At 39.0% G+C, this 27,937-nt stretch overlaps 2 protein-coding genes across 3 annotated transcripts; one reads left to right on the plus strand and one right to left on the minus strand.

Moving 5' to 3' along the window:
* The first annotated feature begins 1,281 nt into the window (after positions 1-1,281).
* Positions 1,282-23,685, plus strand: trpm1b (transient receptor potential cation channel, subfamily M, member 1b). Of its 2 annotated transcripts, XM_017305470.2 has the most exons (29): positions 1,282-1,387; positions 2,968-3,314; positions 3,411-3,490; positions 11,195-11,271; positions 11,934-12,129; positions 12,208-12,421; positions 12,715-12,839; positions 12,916-13,087; positions 13,721-13,895; positions 13,989-14,112; positions 16,110-16,182; positions 16,649-16,749; positions 17,077-17,253; positions 17,350-17,484; positions 17,583-17,633; positions 17,744-17,884; positions 17,963-17,992; positions 18,089-18,381; positions 18,497-18,725; positions 18,813-18,944; positions 19,027-19,158; positions 19,256-19,384; positions 19,475-19,726; positions 19,810-19,984; positions 21,019-21,039; positions 21,137-21,281; positions 21,381-21,586; positions 21,697-21,829; positions 21,908-23,685. In XM_017305470.2, the coding sequence occupies exons 2-29, from the start codon at positions 3,305-3,307 to the stop codon at positions 23,202-23,204; spliced, it is 5,025 nt and encodes a 1,674-aa protein (XP_017160959.2). In that variant the 5' UTR covers positions 1,282-1,387; positions 2,968-3,304; the 3' UTR covers positions 23,205-23,685. The 2 variants fall into 2 exon arrangements, with proteins under 2 accessions (XP_017160959.2, XP_017160961.2); XM_017305472.2 differs by lacking the exons at positions 2,968-3,314; positions 16,110-16,182; positions 16,649-16,749; ... (15 more) ...; positions 21,697-21,829; positions 21,908-23,685 and having other exon boundaries at positions 1,299-1,387; positions 13,989-14,204.
* LOC103466581 (ras-related protein Rab-8B) lies at positions 20,469-27,596 on the minus strand. Its single transcript, XM_008412257.3, has 8 exons — positions 27,327-27,596; positions 25,898-25,958; positions 25,739-25,799; positions 25,568-25,645; positions 25,336-25,425; positions 25,180-25,245; positions 24,524-24,574; positions 20,469-24,451 (listed from the first exon to the last, which is right to left on the minus strand). The coding sequence occupies exons 1-8, from the start codon at positions 27,448-27,450 to the stop codon at positions 24,359-24,361; spliced, it is 624 nt and encodes a 207-aa protein (XP_008410479.1). The 5' UTR covers positions 27,451-27,596; the 3' UTR covers positions 20,469-24,358.
* Positions 27,597-27,937: the final 341 nt, after the last annotated feature.

Consider the following 27,937-nt stretch of genomic DNA (forward strand, 5'->3'; position numbering starts at 1 on the left):
CTTCCCTTTGAACATGGTGCACTCTAGTGGCTTCGGTTGAGAACTGTCCTTGTCTCTAGTGTTTCTTTTCTGCTCGAAACAGGTAGTGCTCATTGCATTAATGTTCTCTTAATGCTTCAAGTGAAACGGATTAGCAGAACAGATGCAGAAACAGCTGATGAGAGATTAAAATATGCAGAAGCATTTGAAAAAAATTAAATCTTAGAATAAATCTGGGTGAAAATCTGGGTGTTGCTGAATTATTGAATCCCAATGAATCGATTCACACAGTGGCAGTTCTTGCATGAATAGTCCCATAGATGAGCATCTTTTTGGTTTTCAGGAATAAGGGTTTCAGATATTAAAAAAAAACAAACAAACAAACAAACAAAAACTGTTTTTACAACCCTAATTGCTATGGTAAATTATTCAGAAAAAGTATCAAAGTTATGAATTAGAAGATATCCAAGCCATTTGTTGCTTGATAGAGTGGAACCAATCAGTAACTAAAAGACTGAAGTAGCACAAAAACATCAGAAATAGTTAGAAGACAAAAGAATTTGAAAAAAGAACAAATAATCGAAGGTTTAGTCGAGGCTGAATGTTGCAATAATCAGGACGTGATACAGGGTGCATCTGCTAATAATTAATATGAGGCAGGCGTATCAATCATTAACATAAAGCTAGGTAACAGGCTAAGGGTTAATGGAAAACAAATTCGTGTGGATACATTTGGTAGGAGGTTTCTTCAGTGCTAAATTTATGTCAGTTTTGTGTTGCTTAAAAAAGTTTTAATATGAAGTTTTTGACTCTAACGTATTAACTTTATGAAGTTTCAGTTTACTGACTGAGTTTTCTGATCATCAAAGTCAACTGTAAGGCAACAGAAGAACTCAAACCACAGACAATTTGACTCATGGAAAAGTAAAACCTCAAGTCTGCATGACTTACTTTGCAACTGATTCCATCAATATTTAAGTCAATGGTGGCAGTTTACACAGCAACGAAATACAGTCATGAAAATTTGAATTCAATTACTCACACCATTTATTTCACATAACCACAAAATGCCAGGCTAAATGCAAAAGTTCACTTCTGTTTAATAAACTTTGTTTATGTGTTCGCAGGAGTGGCCTATATATTTTTATGCTGCCACATGTTTCAGTGAATGTTCCTCCCTCCTGTGTGTCCTACTCCTCACTGGGCCTAACTAATCTCCTCCACTGACCAATGCAAAGCCACTGACAGATAATAAAGCTCATCTGTGCCTGCTTACAAGGAGAAATTGCGCATTATCTCTTATGAGACGCATTCAGATGCGTTCGACACACCCAAACAAGGAAGTCATCTACCAGTGGTTTGCATGCAGTGCTTGTGATCATTGCCAAAGGGGATCTGAGTACAGCAGGTACAGTTGTTTCTCATGGCTCATAGTGATTGACAGTGCAGTCAGGAGAGTAACCGTCTCCTGTTCGTTTTTAAATGCTGCACAGCTCTTCTTCAGAAAAGCTGTTGATAGCTATCATAACATTGTAAAGCTCAGACTGTCATTTTATTTTACTTCATTGGGATTATATGGCAAGCCAGTGCTAAAATATTGCATAAATGTAAAGTGGAAGGAAAATAAGACATTGTTGTTACGAATAAAACAAATTGAAAGAGTGGCATATGCATTTGTATTCAGTCCCTCGTTAGTTTAGACTTTGTAGAACCATCTTTCACCAGCTGCAAGTGAAGAATGTCTCGACCAGCTACATACATCAAGAGGCTGACATTCTTTCTTAAATTAAAGCTCACTTGAATGGATGTAGAGCCTTGCTCAAAATACTCAATTAGATTATGGACAGAACTTTGACTGGGTCATTCTAACAAACAGGTTTTGATCTAAAATATTTTTGATTAGTGTCTTCCTGGCAGGTGAACCTCCACTCTACCATGTTTTCTTCCAGTATTGCTCTGTATTTCGCTCCATCTTTTTCTGCCCAGCTTCCCGATTCTTGCCGAGGAAAAAAAAAGGCCTCAACACAATATTATGCTGTCACCAGCATGCTGCATTGTGGGAATGTCTATCCAGGTTTTCCTCCACATTTACCATTTTGCATTTAGGGTAAAAGGTTTCATGTTCGTCTCATCTGATCAGAACACCTTTACGTCTCACTGTAGAGGTAAATTCTTATGGCTATGTCTTGGAAAGGTTTAAGTTATGCCATACTACTCCCACGTTTTTTTTTTTAAAGTAACAGACTGAACAGTGCTCCTTAAAATATTAAAAACCTGGGCCATGGTTTTCCAACCTAACCCTCAAAAAAATGTTCACAGGTCCATATCTGACCGGTCAACTCAGTTCTTTGGTCATAAGCTTCTTTATTTACTGTTGTTCTCTAATAAACATCATAATACTAAAACAGGCAACGATTTTCTGATTATTGTATATGAATGGTGTTTGAAAAACACATGTCTTTTTCCTTCCACTTCAAAATTTGTTGTTGTAAGATGACAAAATGTGCAAAAGTGATGTGGTGTGTGATGATCACTGTCGCATCGAACACAACTGAATGCTTCTATTTTCACTCAAAAGATCATTACAACGTGTGTCCAGCAGAGGGAGTTGTCCAACATCTACTTTTTCAACTGGAACGTTGTTTCTTCTGAAACATTTTAAATGACATTAGTTCTACTTTTTAATCTTGGTTTTCACATTCTCACAAAGGCTATAAAGGAGCGCTGGTGAATATCATGCATATTTTGTTCACTTGGAGCAAGACGAACTTTGAACAATACTCAGTAATGAGCTTCTCTCTGTCCATGCTACTCGAAAGCAGTGGAATTTGAACATGCTGAAACACATGGCAACATAATTTAATACAACGCATCAGTTCAGAACATTTTAGCATTTTTGCTAACTCAGTACAGCTACTACAGTGGAACTGCTTTTGAGTATCTGCTGTTCCCTGCACCCTGCTGAGTTCTTACTGTCTCCCCTTCCAGACACATGGAGCTGGGAGCCTCATCTGGTGAAACGACTGTCTGCTCTCGGCCAGTTAACACTGGCATCACAGCTTTCACGGCCCCTCTCAGCCCTTTTCAGCGTTGTGGTGTACCAAAGCAGATTTACCTTCAATAACCATTTATTAAATCTCTATCCATTAGACTCTGAGGCCTCAAGAGCTGGCTGCATTAAGCCTGATTATGGGATGCCTGGCAGAGGAAAAGGGTCTATGTGTCAAGTGTGTCATCAAGTGATTTATATCCCTGGCTGGAATATCTGTCTTGTCATTTGAGTGAAAGCTGCAGAGAGGGGAGAGAAGCACTCAGACCAGCACTGATGGAGAATTGTAGGCCTAATTATTTCGTAGTTTGAATTTAGAGGAGGCAGTCATGCCTCAGCTTTGTGGCTGAAGCTCATTGAGGATCCCTTTTCTGTGCTAAAGCTTTCAAGATGGACACTAAGGGCCAGGCTGGCACTTTTAAAAGATCCTCCCTGAAACGCAGCACATCTGGCTCGCAAAAGGTAAGAAGAAGCCTGCAGAAAACAGGCTATTTTCAGTGTTTTTAAAGTTGTCATCTGGAATTGACGTCGTCTGGTTTTAGTAACCTGCAGTCATTTGGAAAATTACTTTTACCTCTTGAACTTTTTCACATATTCTCATGTTACAGTCAAAAGTTTATATTACTAGGATTTCATGCAATAGACAAAAACACAGAAGCTAAAAAAATTGTAAAGTGCTAATCAACTCTGATCACATTTCATGTTTCTCCCGAAAACATTAATCAGTCAAATTTTATTTGTATAGCACTCTTCAGCAACAAGGCCTTTCAAAGTGCTTTAGATCATAAAAATACAAACACACAGTCAACAATATGACATTTTGCACATCAGATGTAACGTCTTCCTACAGCATGACGTTGCCACCGCCATGTTTGGATCGTGTGTTCAGGGTGATATTCAGAGTTAGTTTTCCTCAAAAAACAGAATTTTCCATGCAGTCTACAGAAAGAACCTTTTTCTTATGATTTTTCAGATAAGAGGTTGAACAGTATTCCATGAAATGCTCAAAGCTTGGATACCGATTTCCAACCCAATCTTGCTTAAAAGAAAAAATCCCTCAGATTTCTCCCTGACCTGCCTGCTGTGTTTCTACTTCTCCATGATTCTGTTTGTTCACTAATGTTCTCTAACAAACCTCAGAGGACGTCACAAAACAGACGTATTTATACTGAGGTCATGTCGCACATATTTACTCAATTTACTAACCGATCGACAGCTGAATGGGAGTTTGTTGATCTGAGTTTCATATGAGGTTTTTTGAATAAATAGGGCTGAATTTAAAAAAAAAGGCACACTGCAGCACAAAACACTGGAATCCACATATGATCACACTTGTTATCACACCATGAAAAACAACAACAACAAAAACATGTTGACTCTTTCACAGAAATGCAGGTTTGTTCAGGTTATATGGACAGAAGTATGGCTATAAGGTCAGTATTTTCATCCAAAACCCATCTAAAGTCACCATTAAGTGGTGTTTAAAACTGAGCATCTAGTTTCCCCTGAACACAACTTTAATCCTTTAAAATGGTCTCTCTGTGGAGTCATGACAGATTGCAGACTCTTTCTAAACTCTGCTTTCATGTGATTAATACGCTTCAGTTCACATCATTGAAAGCATGAAGGATCTAGCTTGTATATTTTTCATGAACTAAGAGAGAGCAAATCAACAATTAAGCTTTTTTTTTAATTTTTTTATTTTTTTTACCTATTTTGTGGAAGAACACAGTAGTGCCAGAATGCTACAAAGACCCATCATGTGGTATAGAACTATGGTTCATTTCAAGCTTTTTGGATCATTCAGTCGATGTCGAAAACTTAAACATCAAAGGGTAGCCGTGATTATTAGACATTAATGAGAACAGACTATGATAAACCTTGCTCTTTTTGTGAATATTTTAGCAACCTTTAAATGTTTTGGTGCAACCAAATTAGAATACATTCCTCAAACTATTTATATGAGGTTTTTCCACTTGGCAAACTTAAACTATGCTCCAAAGTGAACAGTTCCGTGATATTAATAGTATCAAAAATCAACGAAGTACCACGTTCAATGTTTTTTCTGGTCACATATAATATTTTGGTTGCTTTCATTGTAGATTTAATTTTCTATTCCAAAATAACCGTAATTTATGGTGCTTCGTGGTATGGACCACAAATTCTTTTTCATCCTTGTCATTTAGAAATTAGGTTTAAAAAAAAGTCACGAATTAAAACAATGAGGGCAGATGTCGTGCTCGTTGGGAGCATTAGCCACAGGTTCCGCATCACCAAGCACATTCAGCTAAGCGTGCTCAGACTATATCACCATGTTGCCATTAATAAAATTAGGAAAGCGTTCATCTCTATTCATCCTATTCTGAGAAAAAGGTTCAGCTTGGAGTATGAAAGAAAGAAGTACATCCAAAACGCCTTTAGCCTGAGGGGTGAAATTGTGGGATAAATTTTTATGAACAAATTAATCGCTTCCATTGTTCAAATACACAAGGGCAGGACAGCCAGTGGAAATTTGATTAACAAACCCAGTGATTTTCAGCCTCATATGACTGTGTGTGATGTAAGAGTCAGGCTCAGGTCAGGTGAGGGCCAAAGAGCGTTAAAAAGCTTAAGGGCTCACATCTTGAGAGCGAGGTTTCACTGTTTCAGGCCGAGGCACAGCAGGCTCTTTGTGTGAAGAAAGCTCATGAAAATGAAAACAATCTTTAAATGTGGCAGCATTACAGAAAGGTTCCTTAATGCTAAATGAAAGCAATATGGTTGTTGTACTCAACTTTTATGAACTAAAATTATTTTGTTCTAATGAAAAATAATAAGAAAAGGAACTTTAAGATGAAATTTGAAGGTTTGCAATAGGATTAAACATTCTACTAATTATTAAATGTAAATCAGATTGGATTATCTGGAGCACATGACAAATTTGGATGACCCAATAAAGCATGTAGAAAAATCCTAATATAAACTCAATATTCACCGAATAGAAATAAGCATTTTTAGCATAGTCAAACTTTATATATACAGGTGTAAAATGCATTACATTTATGTATATTGTGGAAAACTACTTGTATGTTATCACACAAACATGCCCCTATGGTATTTATCTGAAAGCTGAATGAATACTGAACAGGAAGTTAAACTGATGCTCCATCACACACACTTTAACTGCAATGGTGTTGTACATATCCTTCAGGAAAAGAGACAGGCTTTGTGTTCCAGAGATTAAAGTGCTTTGGTGGGGAATGTGTAAATGAACCTCGGAAACCAAAGTAAATATCTGGTGAAGATGTTGGCTGCAGCTGGTTAAAAGTCTCATTAGTCACAGTGAACTAATCGCATGGGCTAACGAGAAGAAGATTAGGTTTTTGGATGGACTAAGGAACAAAAGAGAAAATTTCTAGAGAAACAACTCAAAGTGTTAGGCCATAATGATCCTCTTTACATTTCGTTGAAAAAAAATTGGAAGGTTGTAAACCTGAAAACAGCATCTGTGCTGGGGAGCAAACAGGTGGCAGCATCATGCCATGTTGTGGTGGTGTTTTAATTTAGGTTAATAGTACACTTTACAAAATAATGGTACCATAGAAAAGATATTATGTAGAGATACTGTAGAAACAGGAGCCAGGAAGTAAAAACTTGGCCCCGAGTTAATTTTACCAATGGACAATGACCATAACCATACAATCAAATTAGCTACAAAGTGATTCAAAGACAACAAAGGGAATGTTTTGTGCTCATTGCAAGGTCCTGATCTCAGTTACAGAAGATTTCTAGACAGGTCTGAAAAGTGTGTGTGAGACTCTATTCCACCAGTTTTGCCAAAAGGAATGAGAGGAAACCCCAGCAACCTACTGAAAGAAGCTTAAGGAAGGAAACCCAGAACATTTAACTCAAGTTATACAGTTTAAGAGAAAAAGAAAATTTATTAAAACGTCAGAATTTGGAGAATGTCTATCTCCGCAAGATTGGACTGAAAAATGTCCAATCTTGAGTTTCTAACACAATTTTGTCAAAGAATATAATATAACTGGATATTTTCAACAAATTACAGTTTTATAAATTATCTTTGTCATGAATGACAGTAGAAAAAGGACTAGTTATCATACTCTTCAAAATAGGAAAGAAAGGAGAACAGAGCATTTTGTGCTGACAAGCTGTGCTGACAAACCAACTGTGCCACGGCTGCACAGTGGCGCAGTTGGTAGAGCTGCTGCATTGCAGCAAGAAGGTTCTGGGTTCGATTCCCGGCCCCGGTCTTTCTGCATGGAGTTTGCATGTTCTCCCTGTGCATGCCTGGGTTTTCTCTGGGTACTCTGGCTTCCTCCCACACTCCAAAAACATGACTGTCAGGTTAATTGGCCTCTCCAAATTGCCCCTAGGTGTGAGTGTGGGTGCGTGGTTGTGTGTCCTGTGTCTCTGAGTTGCCCTGCGACAGACTGGCGATCTGTCCAGGGTGAATCCCGCTTCTCGCCCGGAACGTTAGATGGAAATAGGCACCAGCAACCCTCCCGACCCCACTAAGGGACAAGGGTGTAAAGAAAATGGATGCAAGCTGTAAGTTTGTTAACAAGTAGTAGCTAGCAGCAGAAATTTCATGTAAAAAATTTAATTACACTGCTTAAATTAGTTTTTTTTTTTTTTTATCTATCTCCAAAAATAAAAACCACTATCTAGTTTCTCTGAGATTGGCTGTAATTCTCCTAAATGTTTACATAAAAGCAAAATAACAACTGAAAACTGCTGCGCACTTACCCATATTTTCATCATTTTCCACTTAAAAGCTTTTTTCATAGGTGATAAATACGCCTTATCAACACACCAGTACAAAAAGACATATTGCGTACTCAAAATTCTGTTATTTTTTGTTTTTATGAGTTCATTTATTTCTGCCTTTCCATCTTTGGGGGAAAAACAGCAGCTCTAAAACATGTCTCATGACTCCTCTGACTCTTGGGGATAATCAGCGACATGTCGGACTCGTGACGCCTAAATGGATTTTCAAACTCTGGAGGACAATGAGTTCATTTACAAGCAGGGCCGTCTTAAAACAGCCTGCCTCACAGCGGGAACCAATTTGCCAAACCAAAGTTTCAAAACTGGAGAAATTTAAAAATCAATGCAAAAATCTTCTACCCTCAAGTCAATCCTTGTAAAAGAAAGCTTTTTATGTGTCCAGCACATTTATTACAACTGTGTTTTCTTTGTGCCACAGCTCATTAAGCTCTAACTCTATTGCCAATCAAAGCCGAGCAATTAGTTGCTTTTATTTTCCACTTCAGTGGGATCCCGATAGCAGCTTGAAATGAATCGTTGCAACTTGTTCAAATGGCTTTTAGGGGTTTAATGGTGCAATTGTAGCTCCACTGAAACAAATTAGCTGCTAAGCTGTGGGTCAGGAGACCAACACCATGTGATTTCAATAAAAAAAAAAAAAAAGATGAGAATGGATGGCATGCTGCCTATGTGGCCTGTATGTGTTTGAAAATGTACAGAAAATCTACAATTTGTAAGTAAGTGAGGAAAAAAGTTATGGAGAAACATGTGAGGGCTATTAATGGGGTTGGGGGTCACAGTTTCAAGAGAACAAAATAATTCTACGTACAACCTATAAAACTCTAGTTTTATAGTTTTTAATATTCATCTCTTTCAACAAACAAGAACTTATCATGTTCAACTTGCACAACTTTCCTTTTGTTTTAGGCAAATATCTTCCCAGAAAAGCATGCGTTCCAGAATGAATGTTGGGTTTTGTTTCGACGCTAGCGTTAAGTCTCGACTACTTGCTTGGTGTGACACAATCTGTTCCCGCGACGTCTAAATTCTCCAGGGTCTTTGCTGGTTAAGCGCTAAAGGCAAGCTCCTAACGAGGGCAGCAGTTTTGCTGGCCGACTGGATTCTGGCTTTAGTTGCTGTGGTTAATGAGTTTAAATAAGCTGAAATAAATGCGTAATTACTCGCCAAATATCCCCTGCTGAAAATGCGCTTTACTTTTGCTGTGCTGAAATGAACAATGGCTTAAACTTGAGCAGGACAAAAAACAGGAGAACTCTGTGGATGTTGGGGTTCTCCCACGCTGTATTTTCTATCGTCAGCTCAATCAGGCTCCAACTGCTCTCTTTAGCCATAAAAGGGGCTCGTATGAGAGTGTTGACAGAATACATTTAATGCAGAACTGCTTGAGGTTTTTAACCAGATTTCACCTTCTTTTGCCATGGTTTAAGCACATTCTTTGTAACACAAAGTGAACAGGATAATTAAAAAGCCTGATTGTTTTTTTTAACAAGTTAACAATCGGAAAAGGCTGGTGTGGATCTGTGTTTAGTCGGCCATGTTCTGTTTGTAAAAGAACAGGGCGACGAGTGGTTGTAAGTTGAGCAAATGTGACCAAACTCAAGGGGTGTGAATAGATTTGCTATTTTTTTCACTTCTCTCCATAAAAATGTGGTGTGTGGAAATAGAGATTAACTGCAATTAGCATTGACTGACCTTGCCCCCGTCTGGAAACGAGTCATTCTTTAACAAGGTGTCCCACAAAAGTATGTCTGCATCCAATTCTCCCAATTATGCAAATGAAGTTGAAATCAAGGGAGATTGGAGGGGGGCAGGGGGGCTGGTAATGACGGGGGTTGAAGATTTTCAGATGAAAACCTGAAGAGTCTCTGACCAACTAGTTTAGGCGTTCTGTGCCGTCTTCCCCAGACACATGCACAAGATCATCCACAAGATCATCCACAGAAGTGCAGGGGGAAAACAAAGAAATGAGGTTTAAGCAAATTGGGAGATTAGGGGCTGGTTATCAAAGTAGATTTATTGTGCCTTGTTTCAAGCCAAGGATGAAAATACCCCGTGGGCATGCAGAAGGGGGTCATGGGACTCCCAAAAGGATTACCTTGAACTGGAGTCATGGGACTTGGGCGAACAAAGACCTTGCTCACATGCTCATCATATTAGGCTGCCCTCATAAAGTGAAGAAGTTTCATGTCCAGTGGGATTCAATGGGAGAGCTTGGCAGGGTATGCAGCACGAGAGGAAGGCTCAACCAAAGGAGCAGCAGACTTCTCTTCACGTCTCAAACCCTAACGTGTTGTAGTACCGGAGAGGGGGACTGTAAGGCTACAACAGAGGGCTGCATGTAAGTGAATTTACAAATCTAATTTATAACAATATTTCATAAATACCTAATAGACTGGGAGGTAATTTGCTCTGCAGACCCTGAAGAGTGAATTCAGACGAGTTAAATATGAGCAGGCAGCACAGCAGGAGCTCTAGTTGTTTAATGATGCATGATAAGACTGCAAGCCAAGACGATTCAGAGGGAGAGAAAAATAAGATGGAAAAGGCAACAGTAAAATACAACGGGTTGCTGATAAGCAGGCGAAATGCCTTTCGTTTCAATGACAAAAATAAAACTAATAAAAGATTATGTTTCCACTGGTTTAGAAGACCTAAACAAAGTGTGGGAAGAAACAAACTAAAAGGCTCAACCTTTTACATTTTTAATACATGTGAGTTTGAGGTGAGAGCGGTTTGTGTCTGCAGAACTTATGACAAGTCACAAGACACCAGCAGAGTTTGTGCATGGCCTCTAATTCATTCTCATGTGACTCAGTTGGATATGCTTTAACATAATTTAATACCTTTTGTTCTGCCTGAATTTTTATTTCTAATTGATTGGACGGTATGTCAGCAGATTATTTAGCAGATTTGACTGGAATGCAACTGTTCTAAAAAGCTCTCTGGGAGGGAGCTGGGGGGGCTGAAGAAAGATAGAAAGAAAACATGTGTCGTGTTCTGGGAAACTTTGATCCACCCTGGAGAACAAGAAATGTGTGGGATTCTTCTTTTTTAACTTGTATCAAGTTCTCACTCTGCAACATTCTGCGCTATTAAAAGAAAACGGACTGGTTTTCTTCTAAGCTGGAGCCACTGGATCGAAATCCACCACTAACTATATTCACTCTATTTCAGGCTGAAATATTTTCCCCTGTCAGTTATTTATGCATTCTTTGCACATTTCAAACTATCAGCATCTTTTAGCCAGGGATTACAACTAAGAGGATTTGGAAAGTGCAACTTAAATTCAGACAGATCGCTGAGGCTGATCTCCTGGGGAAGCAATGATAAAGCTCGTAATGCTCACGTAGGTTCTGTCATGTTTTGTCTTCGCAGGCACAGAAAGCTTGGATTGAGAGGACATTCCTGAAAAGGGAATGTGTTCACATATTTCCCAGCAAGGACCCAACCAGGTAAGAAAAAAATAACAATAAAAAATAATTTTGTGACATGTCAGATTTTCAACAAGGATTTGCAGTTATTAACAAATGTTTAGATCAGTAATTCTTAAATTTGGTGTCATGGAAAAGGAAGAGTGTGGTGTTAGGATTCTTCACATAAATTCAATGATATCAAACAATGTTTATGCTGTAAAATAAAAACAGTTCTTAAGAATTAATCAAATTTAATTATTTGCAGTTGATCTTGTTCAGAAGAGTTGAATAGAATAAAATAAGAAATCTTGTCCATTGTAACTTTGTTGGTCAGAAGCTGATATGTAATTAAAGACATTAATAAAAGACAATGAATCCTAACCTTCACCCATAATAAGGAATTCATATCTATCTAATCTATCTACATACTTCTATTTTTTGTTAGAAATATGTTCTCTGTAGTGTGCAATTGGTTTTCTAAATTATTTAGTGCTCATTAAGCTCAAAGTACCGTCATTGGAGATTTTACAAAACGTACTTATTGCCTGGTGTGCTGCTGACAAGAAGTGCACATTTTTCAAAGAACATGAAAAAAGACACGTTCAGGAAAAGCCCGTTTTAACCAGGTCATTTCTCTCACAAGTCTTTGAGGGAAAAAAGTCAAAGCATTTCTTAATTCACAAGCAATGCATCTGCTGCAGATGTGTCTGTGGTCAGCTGGTGACGCAACACGTGGCCATCCCTCCTGGTGCCAATTCCATAGCAGAGGCGACCCCACTGGTGCAAATCGAGACACCGAATGATAAGTGGAGTGTGGTGAAGCACACCAGGACCTACCCTACAGACTCTTATGGGATCATTGAGTTTCAGGGAGGAGGATTCATCAACAAGGCGATGGTGAGTGACTTGAGATGTTCCCCATTTGTCACGCAGCTTAAAGCAAACACAACCAAGTGAAATGATTTTCTTCCACAGTACATTCGCGTCTCTTATGACACCAAGCCTGACAACCTCCTGCATCTGATGGTGAAGGACTGGCAGCTGGAGCTGCCTACGCTGCTCATTTCGGTACATGGGGGTCTCCAGAACTTTGACCTCCAACCCAAACTCAAGCAAGTGTTTGGCAAAGGCCTGATAAAAGCGGCCGTCACCACGGGAGCTTGGATCTTCACGGGCGGAGTGAACACAGGTTATTCTAATGCTTTTACCGTTCACTAAATAAATACCAGATTGTGACATTAGAAGATTACCTTGACTCTAAAATGTCATTGCATAACACCTCTACTGTAATTTCCTGAGGGAAGAGGTTTATCAAGCACATTGTCACAGATTTAAGCTCTATAATTAGAACCATTGCTTGGAAATTTAGCACAAATTGCAATTCGTGTGGATTTTGCCAAAGTATGTCCCATGACAAAGCTCCGTGAGGTTTCTGGAAAAAGGTTTTATTCATCGTAATCTGTTTTGCTAATCTTACTTTAGGCGTGATCCGTCACGTTGGGGATGCCTTAAAGGACCATTCATCCAAGTCACGAGGGAAGGTGTGTGCAATAGGGATTGCTCCTTGGGGCATCTTGGAGAACAAAGAGGATCTCATTGGAAAAGATGTAAGAGCAGAATTTCTTTCTTTCTTTGTTTCTTTGATAGCTCTGTTTGACAATTTTCTTTCCATTGCTTTTCTAGGTAACCAGATCCTATCAATCGATGGCAAACCCATTGAGTAAGCTGGCAGTGCTCAACAGCAGCCATTCTCATTTCATCCTCACCGACAACGGAACCTGTGGGAAGTATGGCTCTGAGGTCAAACTCCGCCGACTGTTGGAGAAGCACATCTCCTTGCAGAAGATCAACACTCGTAAGCAGGGGTGGATTCAGGAGATCTTGGGCCTCTTGGCCAGAGATTATGTACATGTCCCAGTGTGGTGCATCCAAATTATCTTAGATTTGTAGTTAACTATTATTTTTTAATGTCTTTAGCCTTTGTCCATATAAAAAAAATTCTAAACACCTGTGTTCTGTCTAGAAATGTCATCCATGCAAAAACATTGACCTAGAATATTGTAACTATACAAAGCCTGAATGCGGCAATGTAACACTGTTACTAAAATACACAGAGATAAAAGAAGAGGGCGTGGTGCATTCATCAACGCTGTGTTCTCACAGCTGGTTTGCTTGGGGATGAGTTTGAGGATTTAGATAAAAACCCAACAGACTGATAGAGCTCACACAAATGTGGGCTTATATGCAGAACTTGCGAGTGTGAGCGAGGTTCTTAAAGGACAAGTTGTTGGAGAGCTCCCCTGTGACCCGTGGGCTTCCCTTTGTCATCCTATGCCTGGAACTTCGATAAGGCAGGGACAGCAAAGGGATGCTCAGCTGTCACCACTGACTTCACTCCCTTCTTCCTCCATCACATGAAGTTCTGTTTCTTTTTCTTTAGTGTCTGAGTTGACTGGTTGGACAAACTCTTTGTCTTTGTGTGTTCCAGGTTTGGGTCAGGGTGTTCCTCTTGTGTGTTTGATAGTGGAGGGAGGTCCCAATGTCATCTCCATCACCTTAGAGAGCCTAAGGGATGAGCCTCCCATCCCTGTGGTGGTCTGCGATGGCAGCGGCCGCGCCTCAGACATCATATCCTTCGCACACAAGTTCTCAGAGGATGGAGGGTGAGGTCTCAGATAATTCGTCTCTCGCAACGCCTTGGTGGCATTCTCAGGTCAAAGAAGTTTTAAATATGATTTATCAATCCTCTCCTGAAGCCTGGTTAACGATGACGTCCGAGACCAGCTCTTAGTCACAATCCAGAAGACGTTTAATTATAGCAAAAGCCAGTCCCAGCAGATCCTGCTCATGGTAATGGAGTGCATGAAAAAAAGGGAGTTGGTGAGTAACAGCGGAGGTATTATTCATGTTTGAAATCATCTTTCATGTGGGAATATTGTGTGTTTGTCACATAATAAACATTTCTGAAATCATCCAGTGTCCATTGTCATTCATGCATCCATTTCACTCATCTGTGTATATCTCCATTAACAGTGTGAATAAACAAATAAATTGTGTTTTTAGCTTTTTGGATCATGTCGGCAATTAAATCCTTTTTCTAAATTCATTTGCAAATATATTTATATTCCTCTAACTTCTTCACATTTTATGACTTTACAACCAAAATCTTCACCATATTTAAGACAACATTTGCAATACATTCAATGTTATGCAGTACTTTGAAGTTGAGGTAAAAAATGAGACATGGTTTTCCAAGCTTTTGACAAATAAAGATCTGAAAAGCATATCATGAATTTGCATTCAGCCTAAATAAAATCCAGTGCAAACAAATGACATCAGAGGTCACTGAATTAGTAAACAGAGTCCACTTAAAAACAATTCAAATACCACTGCTATGTAAAAGCCTCATGGGTTTTGATAGAGAACATGATTGAACCATCGTGGAAGATTGTACCAAGACCAAAACTCAACTTTGTGCCCAGCATACAAATCTATGCAGCAGGGAAATGAAAGCTGGGCAGAAAATATGTTGGAGGTTGCAAAAGTCTTAAGCAGGGGTGAAGGTTCACCTTCCACCAGAGAATTGACCTTTAACACAAAGCCTATTTAAGTTTTACAATGGCCAAGTCAAAATTAAGACTTAAACCCCAATCAAGAATTTGAGGCAAGGCTTGAAATTTGTTAGTTTCAAACACTTTCCTTCCCCCGAGATTAAGCTCTTTTGCAAAGAAAAATAAGCAAAGCTTTTAGGTTCTAGATGTGCAACGCTATTAGAGACACTCAAAATACTTGCAGCTGTAATCAGTCTCACATGAAGCCCCATCCCCCCAAAACTAAATTACAATAAAGTATGTGATTGTACCTCATCAAATATGGGAAAAAGTTCAAAGGAAATATAAACACCTTTCTAGGACCCTGAATGTAGCATTGACCAGGCTTGAAATATGCACAAGATTAATCCTAATTATAAAAATGTTCGCAAAACACATTTTTCAAAAGTAGCATCTGGAGCAGAATCCTCACAAGTGATGCGATGAGGATTACCCAGCATATAAAGCCTTGATGAACCATATAGAGCTAGATGAGGAAGATCAGTGCACACTCAGTCTTGCTTGGTGGAAGTGCTTAGTTTATGTGTTCATAGAAAGCATGTTGCACGCAGACACAGAAGAGGTTCTATGTCGCTAATCCTCCCTTGGCTTTCAGAGTGCCATCACTCCTCCGACACACTCTGATGTTTTAGGCTGCATAATTCTCCGATAGACCAGGATAAGCAACTTAAACAGCTTTTTCAAGGATCATGTCACTGTAGGCTTTACACAATCTGATGCTGCAATGTTTTAAGCGCAGGTGAAAGTGTGTTGACCTGATACAATCCTCCCATTCTATGATAAGTGCACCACTTGAAGCAGCTGGATTAAACTGGTGAAAAAGCATAAATAGTGAGACACTTTTATCTAATAAGAAAACACAGACAAAACAACTGGCAATTGCATGAACAAAAAATGTTTACAGTGTTTAAACTGTTGTGTTATGCTTATTGTTAACCTATCTCGTGGCCTGGTGTGCAGTGTCAGCGTTCAGGCAAGTCTAATTCAATTTGCTATGAATGCATGTGACAGAATGGTCTGCATAATATTGTTGGATACAGCTGAATGTCTAACAAAGCGAGCGCTATTCCTCCTTGCTGAGAAAAGTGGCTGATTGTTTTCATAAGGATGGACATAGAATGTAGAAGTCTGAAGTTCTGGTTAAAACCGAAAGTGAGTGGGAAAATACTTTCCAGAAAAATTATAAACTCTAAGGTAATTTAGTTCTGTTTTCTGTTGAACCATTAAACCATTATTAAACTACTCTCTTTTTCTCCTTCCATGTAGATCACGGTTTTTCGAATGGGCTCTGAGGGGCAGCAGGATATTGAAATGGCTATTCTGACTGCCTTGTTAAAAGGTATTCTAGTGTTGGTTGATTACTTTTCCACAAATCCAAAGTCAGAGCAGCCATCTTCCCAGACATTTTAGACTACCTAATCCTTCATTCAAATGACGCACCAACCGAGTATCGTCTGAGCTGAAAATATTTAGTTTAGGGTTACAATATCCTCTGAAACACTTGAGACTTGCCAAACACTTCCAACTTTAACTCACAATTAGGATCATTTGTAAATAGTGAATATTTTACATTAAGATTCAGTATTTGGTTACATAACATGAGCTTTTATTATTGCTGTTTGGCAATTTGGCCATTTAAAAAAAAATTATGAATGGTTGCAAGTTTTAAAATTAGCAGTCCTGAATCATGTTGATCTGTGCTGTACTTGCAGAATAACTTCACAGCAATATTTTTTTATTACTGCAGGCAGCATTGATCTGTTTCTTACAGGTTCTCTTTGCTTTTGATTGTTTGTTTGCATCAGGCACTAATGCATCTGCGGCAGACCAGCTCAGTCTGGCCCTGGCCTGGAACCGAGTGGATATTGCCCGCAATCACATTTTCGTTTACGGGCACAACTTACCAGTGAGTGGTCCGTGTATATTAACCAATCAATACAAAATGTTCCGCAGCAGCTACGCTGCTTCTTATACATGGCATTTAGGACATAAAATATGGATATGATGTGGACGAAAAGGGAAACAGCCTTAAGCAGTGTAGATGAAAGCTCAGTGAAGAGAACTTTTTTCTGTTAAAGATAGAAGGGTGATACAAGTATTTATTTATTTTTTTATTTCCAATGTAAAAAAGCTAAATATTCAAATCAAATTAGAGGAGGACCCCAAAAATTATTGATGTTTATTACTCAAAAGAGAGACAAAAGTTTTCTTCTTTAATTTTACTTCCTATCAGCCTGCTGGAGCCATTGCCATGACAACAACTAGTGCTGCCACAACTCAGGAAAAGCCAAAGAGTCCAGCCAGCGCTCCACGCAGCAAGATGAGGGCCAAAAAGGGGAAAGGAAAAGGAAAGACCAAACCTGAGCCTCCTGAGGAGACAGATCCCAGAAAGCTGGAGCTAATTCGCTGGGTGAGGATGAAGATTGTAGGAAACATTTAATGGAAAATGAGAAAACATAATTAAGGCTAAATTAGTGGCTATGTTCCATATCTTGCCATGTGCTAGGTGAACTCTTTGGAGCAGGCTATGATGGATGCTCTGGTGTTGGATAGAGTGGACTTCGTCAAACTGCTGCTTGAGAACGGGGTCAACATTCATCATTTCCTCACCATCCCTAGAGTGGAGGAGCTGTACAACACTGTGGGTCTAAAACACAAAGACATAAACTGAGGTGAAAATATAACTAAAACGTGTAGAAACATTATTACTAACCTTCTTCCCATCATTAATTTTCTCAGAAACTTGGCCCTGCAAATACACTGCATGCTGTGGTTAGAGATGTTAAAAAGGTAAATTATATTTCACAAATTCAATAGTATAGAATCAAAATTTCATTAATATTTCAGGCGAAATATTTTGAAAGTCCTAAATATCTTAAACGTAACTTTTGATTCTCCAGGGAAATCTTCCTCCAGATTATCAGATCACTTTGATTGATATTGGTCTGGTGTTGGAATACCTCATGGGTGGAGCTTACAGAAGCAATTATACAAGAAAGGCTTTCCGCAACCTCTACAATAATCTATATGGCCTGAAAAGGGTATGTATAGATGGAAGAGAATAGATGAATGATCCACTCAAAGTAATAGCATTTTAATTAACCTTCCTTCTTGTGCAGCCAAAAGCTTTGAAACTCCTGGGAATGGAGGTGAGGTTGAAAACTCATTTTAGTTCATTTATTTACCAGCTGCAACAAAATGCTCGAGTCCAAGTTTGATTTTTTATTATAATTTTTTTTTTTCAGGATGATGAACCGAGACCAAAAGGCAAGAAAAAGGCCAAAAAGAAGAAGGAAGAAGAGGTGGAAATAGATGTGGATGACCCAGAGGTCTGCCGATTCAAGTACCCGTTCCACGAGCTGATGCTGTGGGCAGTTCTTTTAAAGCGCCAGAAGATGGCGCTGTTTCTTTGGCAGCGTGGGGAGGAGGCTATGGCGAAGGCCCTGGTAGCTTGTAAGCTGTATAAGGCCATGGCCCACGAGTGCTCCGAAAGTGAACTGGTGGACGACATATCCCAAGACCTGGAGAACAATTCCAAGTCAGTGCTGCAGAGTGAAACACTGAAATAAAAACACACACTTTAAATGTTTTTTTTTTGGTTTTTGCTTGTTTAGGTCTTTTACATAATGCTTACAGCTGTCACCTTTTTTCAGAGAATTTGGGCAACTAGCTTATGAGCTGTTGGATCAGTCCTACAAGCGCGACGAACAAGTAGCCATGAAACTCCTAACATACGAGCTAGTCAACTGGAGTAACTCGACCTGTCTGAAGCTGGCGGTAGCTGCAAAACAGCGGGATTTTATCGCTCACACCTGCAGCCAAATGTTGCTCACTGACATGTGGATGGGCTGTTTGAGGATTGGAAAAAATCCTGGCCTCAAGGTGGATCCTTAAATAGTTTTTTGCTAAGCATTTTTGGAAACCTGTTTAAAAATAATTTTGTAATCAAATTGATGATGTCCCACCTAGGTTATTCTAGGAATTATATTCCCCCCACTGATTATGCTCCTGGACTTCCGAATTGGAGAGGACACTTCTTATCAAAGACCCGGAGAAAAAGAAGAGGGAAAGGACAAGGACGATGATGCAAAATCCAGCAAGGTCAGAGTTCATGCTGATGACTAGTTTCACATTCTGTTATCGTCATGATGAAAGATGACAAGACTTTGCGTTTATGTTGTAGGACCCCAACAATGATGGGACTTCCCGCAAAGGAGATGAAGAGGAGGGAAATGCTAATGTGCGCAAAATTCCCATTACAAAAAGGTTCTTTGAATTTTATGATGCGCCTTTTACCAAATTCTGGTTCAACACCGTAAGTTCAACTAAAACTTACTCAAAGATCAAACATTTTAAAATCTTCTGAGTAAAGATTATCTTGAATGTCTATTCTTACATTGTTTCCCCATTAGATTTCCTATCTGGGTTATTTGATGTTGTATAATTACATCATTCTTGTAAAAATGGAGCGATGGCCATCTATACAAGAGTGGACGGTCATTGCTTACATCCTCACTCTTGGCACAGAAAAAGTTAGACAGGTAACAGATACTAAAATGGTCCTACTAAAAATTGGAATAATATTTAAACTTCGATTGGTACAATGTTAACTTATAAATCCTGGTGTCTAGATACTGATGTCAGAACCAGGAAAGCTGAAGCAGAAGATAAGTGTTTGGATGGAGGACTACTGGAACATCACAGACCTTGCTGCCATCTCTACCTTCCTTCTGGCGCTGATGCTGCGGCTACAGCCTGAGCCATACATGGGCTATGGCAGAGTCATCTACTGCATAGACATCATCTTCTGGTACATTCGTGTGCTGGACATCTTTGGAGTCAACAAGTACCTGGGACCATACGTGATGATGATTGGGAAAATGGTAAACACAATAACGTCATACAGAATCTTTGCAGGTTTAAAAAGCAAACTGAGCTCAAGTGTGTTTGCTTCTTTTTCCTTCAGATGATTGACATGATGTACTTTGTCGTGATCATGCTGGTGGTACTGATGAGCTTCGGCGTGGCTCGGCAAGCCATCCTTCATCCGGATGAAGAGCCGACGTGGCGCCTGGCCAGGAACATCTTCTACATGCCCTACTGGATGATCTATGGGGAGGTTTTTGCGGACTCGATAGACCGTAAGACTAGAATTCATAGTAAGATTCTGTTTCCTGATTCTGGGCAGATGATCAGTGTCTTAAAATTTCAGTAAAGTTGACACTCTGTTGTGTACAAAATGGTACACTCCATACTTTAGCTCCCTCTGCTGGCAGATTTGTGACAATTCTTGTGGCATTTATGGCATTCATGGCAATAATGCTGCATGGAACAGGAACAGAACAGACAATACATGTCTTCTCACTAACAATCATCAGCCATTAAGATTTGTTTTTCTGTGAAAGCCGCTTCTGTCAAGTTGAAGACATCAACACATAGTCAAAATTGGCAATTAGCAAACAACATGTAATGTTTTTACATTTTTTAAACCCAACAATGACAAAAGAAATATGTATGACATGAATGTCAAACAAGAATCATTTGGTTTGCACATTTGCTCAAACATTTTCTTACAATAAACAACTTTGCAGTATTCTGTAAATGTTCAAGAATTGCAGAGAGCAAATTTTTATTTTTTTTATATAATGCTTTCCTATTCTTTTCCAATAAAAAAGCTGGTCTTGATTTCTGGAATTTCTATTCCTAATTCATAGGCTTTGGTCTCCTTGGCCTATGACATTGATCTCAAAATCATTAAGGTCAAATATTTGCACACACTGTGACATAAGGTTGTAGAAATGTTTATCACATGGAATAAACACCATTTAGAAATTCAATAAATGAGGACTTTGTCTGACTTTTAAAACTCTGCTGATGCACATGCTTTCAATTAATCCTGGGTTTATAAAATTTAAAAATTATTACATTGTTGTATATGGCTAATTTAAACTGTAAACTAGTTATGTGATTCAACTCAAAAATTACAGCAAATCATAAGACAGGGATAAAAACATTCATAAGCACCCAATTTGATGGAAGTGCTCTAGTATGATCTTTTCCTTTTTTTCATATACCATCTTCACCTTGACAGAAATCGAAAACATGATTTCTTTTTACATTGATTTTAACCTTTTCCTTTTGTCCTTCTGCAATTGTTTCTTTGTATTTTCATAAGTCTATGCAATGGAAATTAATCGTAAGTAGTCTTTAAATCATGGATTCTCAACTCTAATCCGTTTGCCGCTGAACTGTTTTTAATAGCAAAGCTAATTTTATCGCCTCTCTCCTCACAGCTCCGTGTGGAGAACATCTATATGATGAAGATGGGAAAAAGCTTCCTCCATGCATCCCCGGTGCATGGCTCACACCTGCAATTATGGCTTGTTATCTTCTCGTGGCAAACATCCTTCTGGTTAACTTGCTCATTGCCGTCTTCAAGTAAAAAAAAAAAAGAAAAAAGGATGAATGACTCTAATTGAAACATCTTCAGAGTTAAAATGACAGTCATTATTTTTTTTTATCTTTTCTATCTTACAGCAACACCTTCTTTGAAGTCAAGTCCATCTCCAACCAGGTGTGGAAGTTTCAAAGATACCAGCTAATCATGACTTTCCACGACCGCCCAATCCTGCCTCCACCTCTCATCATCCTGAGTCACCTCTACATCCTCTTCAACAGGCTTTTCCGCCGTTGCATCAGGAAAAATAAGGAAGGAGAGCTTGATGAGAAGGATCGGGGCCTCAGTTAGTCTCCTTCAGTTGAACAAAATTACAAAGATCTTGTTTTACCAGAAAACGGTTCTGTTGATTAAGCTAAAGTTTTGACTAACTTCATGTTCTAATCTTTCTTGCAGAGCTCAGACTTAATCCAGAGGAGCTAAAGAATCTGTATGAGTTTGAGGAACAGTGCGTGGAGGAATATTTCCGGGAAAAGGAAGATGAGCAACAGTCTTCAAGTGACGAACGCATCAAGGTTACTTCAGAGAGGTAAAATGCATTCTCAGTTGTACTTTTTGTTCTTCCAATTACAGCTGTTTTATGCTCCCTCTCTCATCTTATCTGCAGAGTTGAGAACATGTCAATGCGTCTGGAGGAGGTCAATGAAAGGGAGAACACCATGAAAGCATCTTTGCAGACAGTAGACCTGCGTCTGGCCCAGCTGGAAGAGCTCCATGGACGTATGGCTTCCGCACTGGAAAAGCTTGCAGGGCTGGACAAACTGGAGCTAACCAGAACCTTCTCTAGAAACTCGTCTGTGTGTGATCATTCTACTCTCCTCCGGCAGGGCAGTATTAACAGCGCAGATGGTTACAGTCTCTACCGCTTCCACATGGACATGGAAGAGTTTGCGACCAGGCAGAAGGACACGGACGAGAAAGTAGGCCTAGAAAGAGAGCGGAGTGTGCGACAAGCCTCGAGCACATGTGCTCTCAACGCAGCACAGACGCTAGAGGTTGGTGGTTTGGAGAGATCGCGACCTAGCTCATGTGTGGACATTCTCATATCTCCATGTGAACAGAGGCTTTCCTCTGGGGCTTCAAGCCAAGAGACCATAGCCAACATAAAGCAAGGCAGCACAATGTTTCTGGACAAACTGTCAGACCAAAACAGGCTAAAACCTTTATCGCCTGCCAAAAGGGCCAAGTCCCTGAAATACTTTCCTGCTGAAGACCAGCCCTCATCTCCTTTAACAAAGAGAAGATCTAGGAGCACCACCACTGCCCACCCCACTGATAAACCAGAGAGATCTGTTGAGCCTACAACCGAGGCAAAACCTCTGGTAGCACCTTCCTCTTCTCCAAGGAGGGCAAAATCTCTAAGAGATCTTCCACTTGAAAGCCAAACATCTCCCATCACTAGGAAGAGGGCTACCAGCAGCATCATCTATGATCCAGTTGAAGCAGGTGATACAACTCAAACAGCAGCAGATTTAAAACATCAGGTCCATTCTAGTGGAAAAGCATCATCAGTCAAAACCCTGGCTCAGCAGTTTCAAACTGCTGCTTCACCTGAAGAGTTAGAAATGAATCACACAGATGTAGTTCCTTCAGATAGTGGGACAGGACAAACAGAAATGGAGCAAGACGAAGACCGCAAGACAACAAAGCCCAAAAGAAACCCCTCAGATGGTACCGACTACCTGACTGTAGCCGATGAAAGGTATATGCGGTCTCAAAGGTCAAAGAGCTGCAATGCCAGCGACAGAAAAGTAAAGCCCATGGTGTTCTTAAAAGAGCCGAGAGCCTCCAGCAGTGAGAGAGACCTCGTCGAAGCAAGCAGAGTGTCGGACCTTGGATGGGAAGAAGAGAAGAAGATGATGAAGGCGGGAAAAACACATGAGGGTTTGCAAGACAAGAAATAAAAGCAATCAAGAAAAAAAACACATGGACTATAAAACCAAGACAAGAAATAAAATCATCCTTAGATAGTGATGGTAAAATTATTTGTTAAATGTTAAGGGGTTAAAGCAAAATCACAAGAAATTTCTGAAGATTTTTCTAATTTACTGTTGCTCTTTTCTGTAGGTGTAACATATGAGAACTTACAAAGACTACCAGTCACATTACAGTTTTTTTCCCCAATTATGTGTTTTCATGGACAGGAAATGTGAATGAAAATCTACTAAATATTGTCAGTTTCAGTAAAAAAAAAAACATAAGAAAAATGCATGCATATACAATGTGAACAGCAAAACACACCAACATTCTATATATGGTTGACATTTTCAAATACTATCTGTAAACATTTTCTTTTGTCAGATACTCTGTGCTTAGTACTGAGCCCCCACTGGGATCTCACTACTGCTTTCATGCAAAAACAATACACTTGTATAACACCGTGAATTCAGTCCTGCTTCTGAGAAAAAAACACTCCTTCCACAGTTTCATTTTAACACTGAAACATCTATAAATGTTGGTTCTATGAAAAAATAAAAGAATAAAAAAAATATTAGAATACATAAGTTGTATTAGTATGCTTATTTTTTAGCTATTCTAATTTCTATCACAATTCTCCTTAGCAGCAGAGCTAATGTCAGTGCAACAAAAAGGCCAAAAGCTTAGTAACATACATGAACTTCACACAGACACATACAATCAATGCTTAAACCTGATATCTCAAAGCATCTTCATAGGAATTCTGATAATAGGTAGTATATATATATTATAAAAATGGTGCTACGGTAAGTAAAATAAAAAGACAACAATGTGCAACCTATGTATTTTTATATTATAAACGGCATCAGAATTATTGCCCACTGCAAGCAGGCACTGCAGGGAAAGCTACAAACCCCTGCACGAGTATTTTGTATGAGCAGACACAAAGTATCAGGCCTTCAGTCCATCGATACTCCTCTGATCAGCAAATCAGGGCAGCGTCTCGACTGCCCAAGACCTCAGGTGGCAGTAAGACCGTGTGTGCAAGAGCAGTGCTGCTGCAGCGAGGAAGCCCGAGAGGAAGGAGTCCTCTAAAACAGGCAAGGTCACGATAGAAATGTGACAACTGTCCGCCTGCTGCTTAGAGAAGTGAACACTTGAAGAATTTAATTCTCTTTGACTTCTTATCAGTAATCTTCACCGGTCTTCCGGTTCCTCCGCCGCTGCTGTCAGTCTACCAGTCAAAGAAACAACAAACTGAGAAAAACAGCAGCATCTTTTTTTAAAGAGTGTCTTCACTACCTACCGTCTTTGAGCACAGATTGTTCAATATGTCTCTTGCAATAGTATAAAAGGCCTGAGAGGGAAAAAAAAAAGAATAAAAAATGTTAATTATGTAAATAATTTATTTTATGTGTGTTAATACAAATTTTTTCACATTACAAATTTCAGAACAATTTCAATTTCATGTGACTGAACCATTATAAAGTAGAGCATAAATATGAAATGTAAACGGGTATTTCTAAAAAACAACAATCTGAAAAGTGTGGTGTGGATTTGCATTCAGTCCCCTTTTCTCTGGTAGTGCTAAATAAAATACAGTGCAACCAATTGCTTTCACAAAAAACCTAATTACTAAATACTGTAATTTTTTTTAAGTGTTAGAGGTAAATACTCTAATGCTTAAAAAGGTGACCGATTCACCGTCCAGCAGAATGACGACCTTAAACATACAACCAGATCTGAAACCGAATGGTTTCAATTTGAGCATATACATTGGACCCAAATCCAATTAAGATTCTGTAACAAGATATAAAATCTGGTGTTCAAAGACATTCAATCTAACTAAGCCTGGGCTATTTATTTTGGAAAGAATTCCAATACACTGTGTTTGAAATGTGACAAAATATATAAATACAAGGGGTACTATTGCTTCTATCAAGCTGAAAATGTTTCACTTACCTCTTCTACATTTAAGCCAGACTTTGCGCTAGTTTCTAAGAACTTCACTCCATAATCAATAGCCAGCTGAGGGAGATTAAATACAAGTATTTATTTCAAAACTGCATTTGCTTTTTAGATTTGTTTTTAGTGTGTTTTGACTAACTAAAGACTCACTTTTTCACCCCGGTCTTTCGACACCTGCCTCCTGTCAGTCATGTCACATTTGTTACCCAGGACCATTTTCTCCACATCAGATGAGGCATGCTAAAAATATTGAAAAAGATAATTTAAAGAAATAGATTGTTGAGAGTAAAAACAAAAGTAAAGCACAATAATTTTGACAATTCTTAATCAGCTTTTAGAAGAAAAAAAAAGCATTTTACGTTGTTATGTAAGGAGAGTTTACCTCTTCAATGTTTCTAATCCAGTTTTTTATGTTGTCAAAGGACTTCTCGTTGCTGATGTCGTAGACTAACATAATACCCTACAGAGGAGAAAACCTTCTGAAGTTTCTGAACCCTGTAATGAAAATGCATGGTAGATTTACAGTGAACAGATTGAAAAGGCAGGGACTTACCATTGCTCCTCTGTAGTAAGCTGTGGTAATGGTGCGAAACCTCTCCTGTCCCGCAGTGTCCCTGAGAACATCAATTAAAAAGAAATACGATTTGGCTACATTCGTACAGTTTTTCTTCCCCCCCCCCTTCAGGATTAAACTCTCAAAAGGTTCAGTTACCAAATCTGGAGTTTAACTCGTTTCCCATCCAGCTCTATGGTTCTGATCTTGAAGTCGATCCCTGTGTCGGAGCAAACAAATGGGCTTAGAAAAGGAATTCAGGGTTCCTACATGTATTTCATGTCAAAATGCTGTATTTTTCAGTTAATCAAGTATATTGGCATAGCACATTTGAACAAAAAGTCAGTTCAAAGTGCTTTACGTAACAAAAACACAAGAATAAGAAGTCATAAAAGCAACATACAGGCAATAATTGAGAAACCAGTGACAAACATTACGTTTTGACAAGACGGATACCTAGATGCACAGTTGGATGGATGGATGGTTAAATAATTAGGTAATGGATGGATGTTGGATGGTGCAAATTACCATGGGTGAGGGGAGCTTTGACCCTCTTAATTAAGGCTTTGACCTCCCTAAATAAGGTTAAAAATACAAGGTATACAAGAGAGTATAAAACACTTAGCGATTCCATGCTACTTGTATTATACAATTACATTAAGTGTGTTGAAATAAGCTGAAAATACTCTTGTAATAACCAACTTTCCCCTAAAATGGAACATATCTTCAAACCTTGTCAAAACGTGATTGGCAGTAAGTCACGAGTTTGTGTAATGATGCATTCACATTTGGCTTTTTCACCTCAGAGTTTCTTAATTATAGTTTGGAAAGAGTTTCAGGAGGGAATACCATGATTTGTCTATGTAAGGTGAAGTTAGTTTACGATTTGTACCTAGTGATGGGCAACTTAAAGAACTGACTAAATTAAATCAAATGCAGACTTCAATTTTATGTTCTCCCTCTGGAAAGAGTGGTGAATTGATAGTGTAACAGCTAGAATTCATTCCAGATTTAGTCAATTAATATAGGATAAAGTCTGAGAACAAAAATATTTTTTTTAATGTGTTTTTTCATATTCAGACTTGAAAGATACTAAAATCAAATTCCATAGTTTTCCAGAGGTTTCTCTGAGCATTAGATTAATCTTGCCGTTGATCACTACATTATCAAACACTTCTCCACATATTAAAACAGTAATGATCATTTTGTAAAAGCTAAAAACAATTAAAAGAATATTGGTACAGAGGGATAATCATTGTTGACCACAAAAGCCTTATGAGGTTATGGAGACTACATCAGTATCATATCAATGGTATCAGCCATTAATCAGTGTAGTATCCTGTACTGAACCTAATTGATGGACGTAGTAAGCTTACAGGAAAGAACCATTACCATTTGCCTCTCACGTCCATTGTCTGGCTTTAAAACCCTCACAGATCATTAACACAAAGCAGGTCTCCGTGATATGCATTAAAGCTGCTTTTTTACGAACGTTACTACCAACAGAGTCTTATCGAAGGTTCAGTAAACCATTTTTTAAGTTTAAGATGTGTATTTTTTTTCCTTGAGGCGTCCTCGGGATACTCACCTATTGTAGATATGAAGGTGGTATTGAAGGAGTCCTCGCTGAATCTGAACAGCAGACATGTCTTACCGACGCCGCTGTCTCCGATAAGCAACAGTTTGAAGAGGTAGTCGTACGTTTTCGCCATTTTAAAAAATAATAGAGTCCAGTGTTTAGGTCTTTACAAAATGCCGTTAGGAGCAGGCGGAGTCCGCCTGGGTGGATATCCTCAGCTGTCGGCTGCCGAATCGGGGCAGACTGGCTGCACAGCAAAACCGGTGCCGGAGGTGTTGACGTCATTGTTTTCGCTTTGCTTTGTGGGATATGTAGTTTCAAATAAAACGGCGACTTAAAGGGATATGAAGCCGGAAATAGTAAATCTCCTGCCCCCTCTCAGGTGCGACTATTTGTTTTGTTGCTTATTACAATTTAACACGTATTTATCTCCTTTTTGTTTATTAAAAAGCAAAATAAACATTTACACAAAAAGATACTTTACAGTGTTAAGTGTCACTGGTATAACAACCCACACACCAGAGGTGATTGGTTTATGCTGGCACTGCATCTCATTGATACTTCTCTACATTCTGTCTAGCTATATTGGAAACTGACCTTAGGGTTGCTTTGAGAGCTCT

This window comes from Poecilia reticulata, chromosome 6 (assembly GCF_904066995.2).
Source record: "Poecilia reticulata chromosome 6, P_reticulata-male-v2, whole genome shotgun sequence".
In the NCBI taxonomy this organism is placed as follows: Eukaryota; Metazoa; Chordata; class Actinopteri; order Cyprinodontiformes; family Poeciliidae; genus Poecilia; species Poecilia reticulata.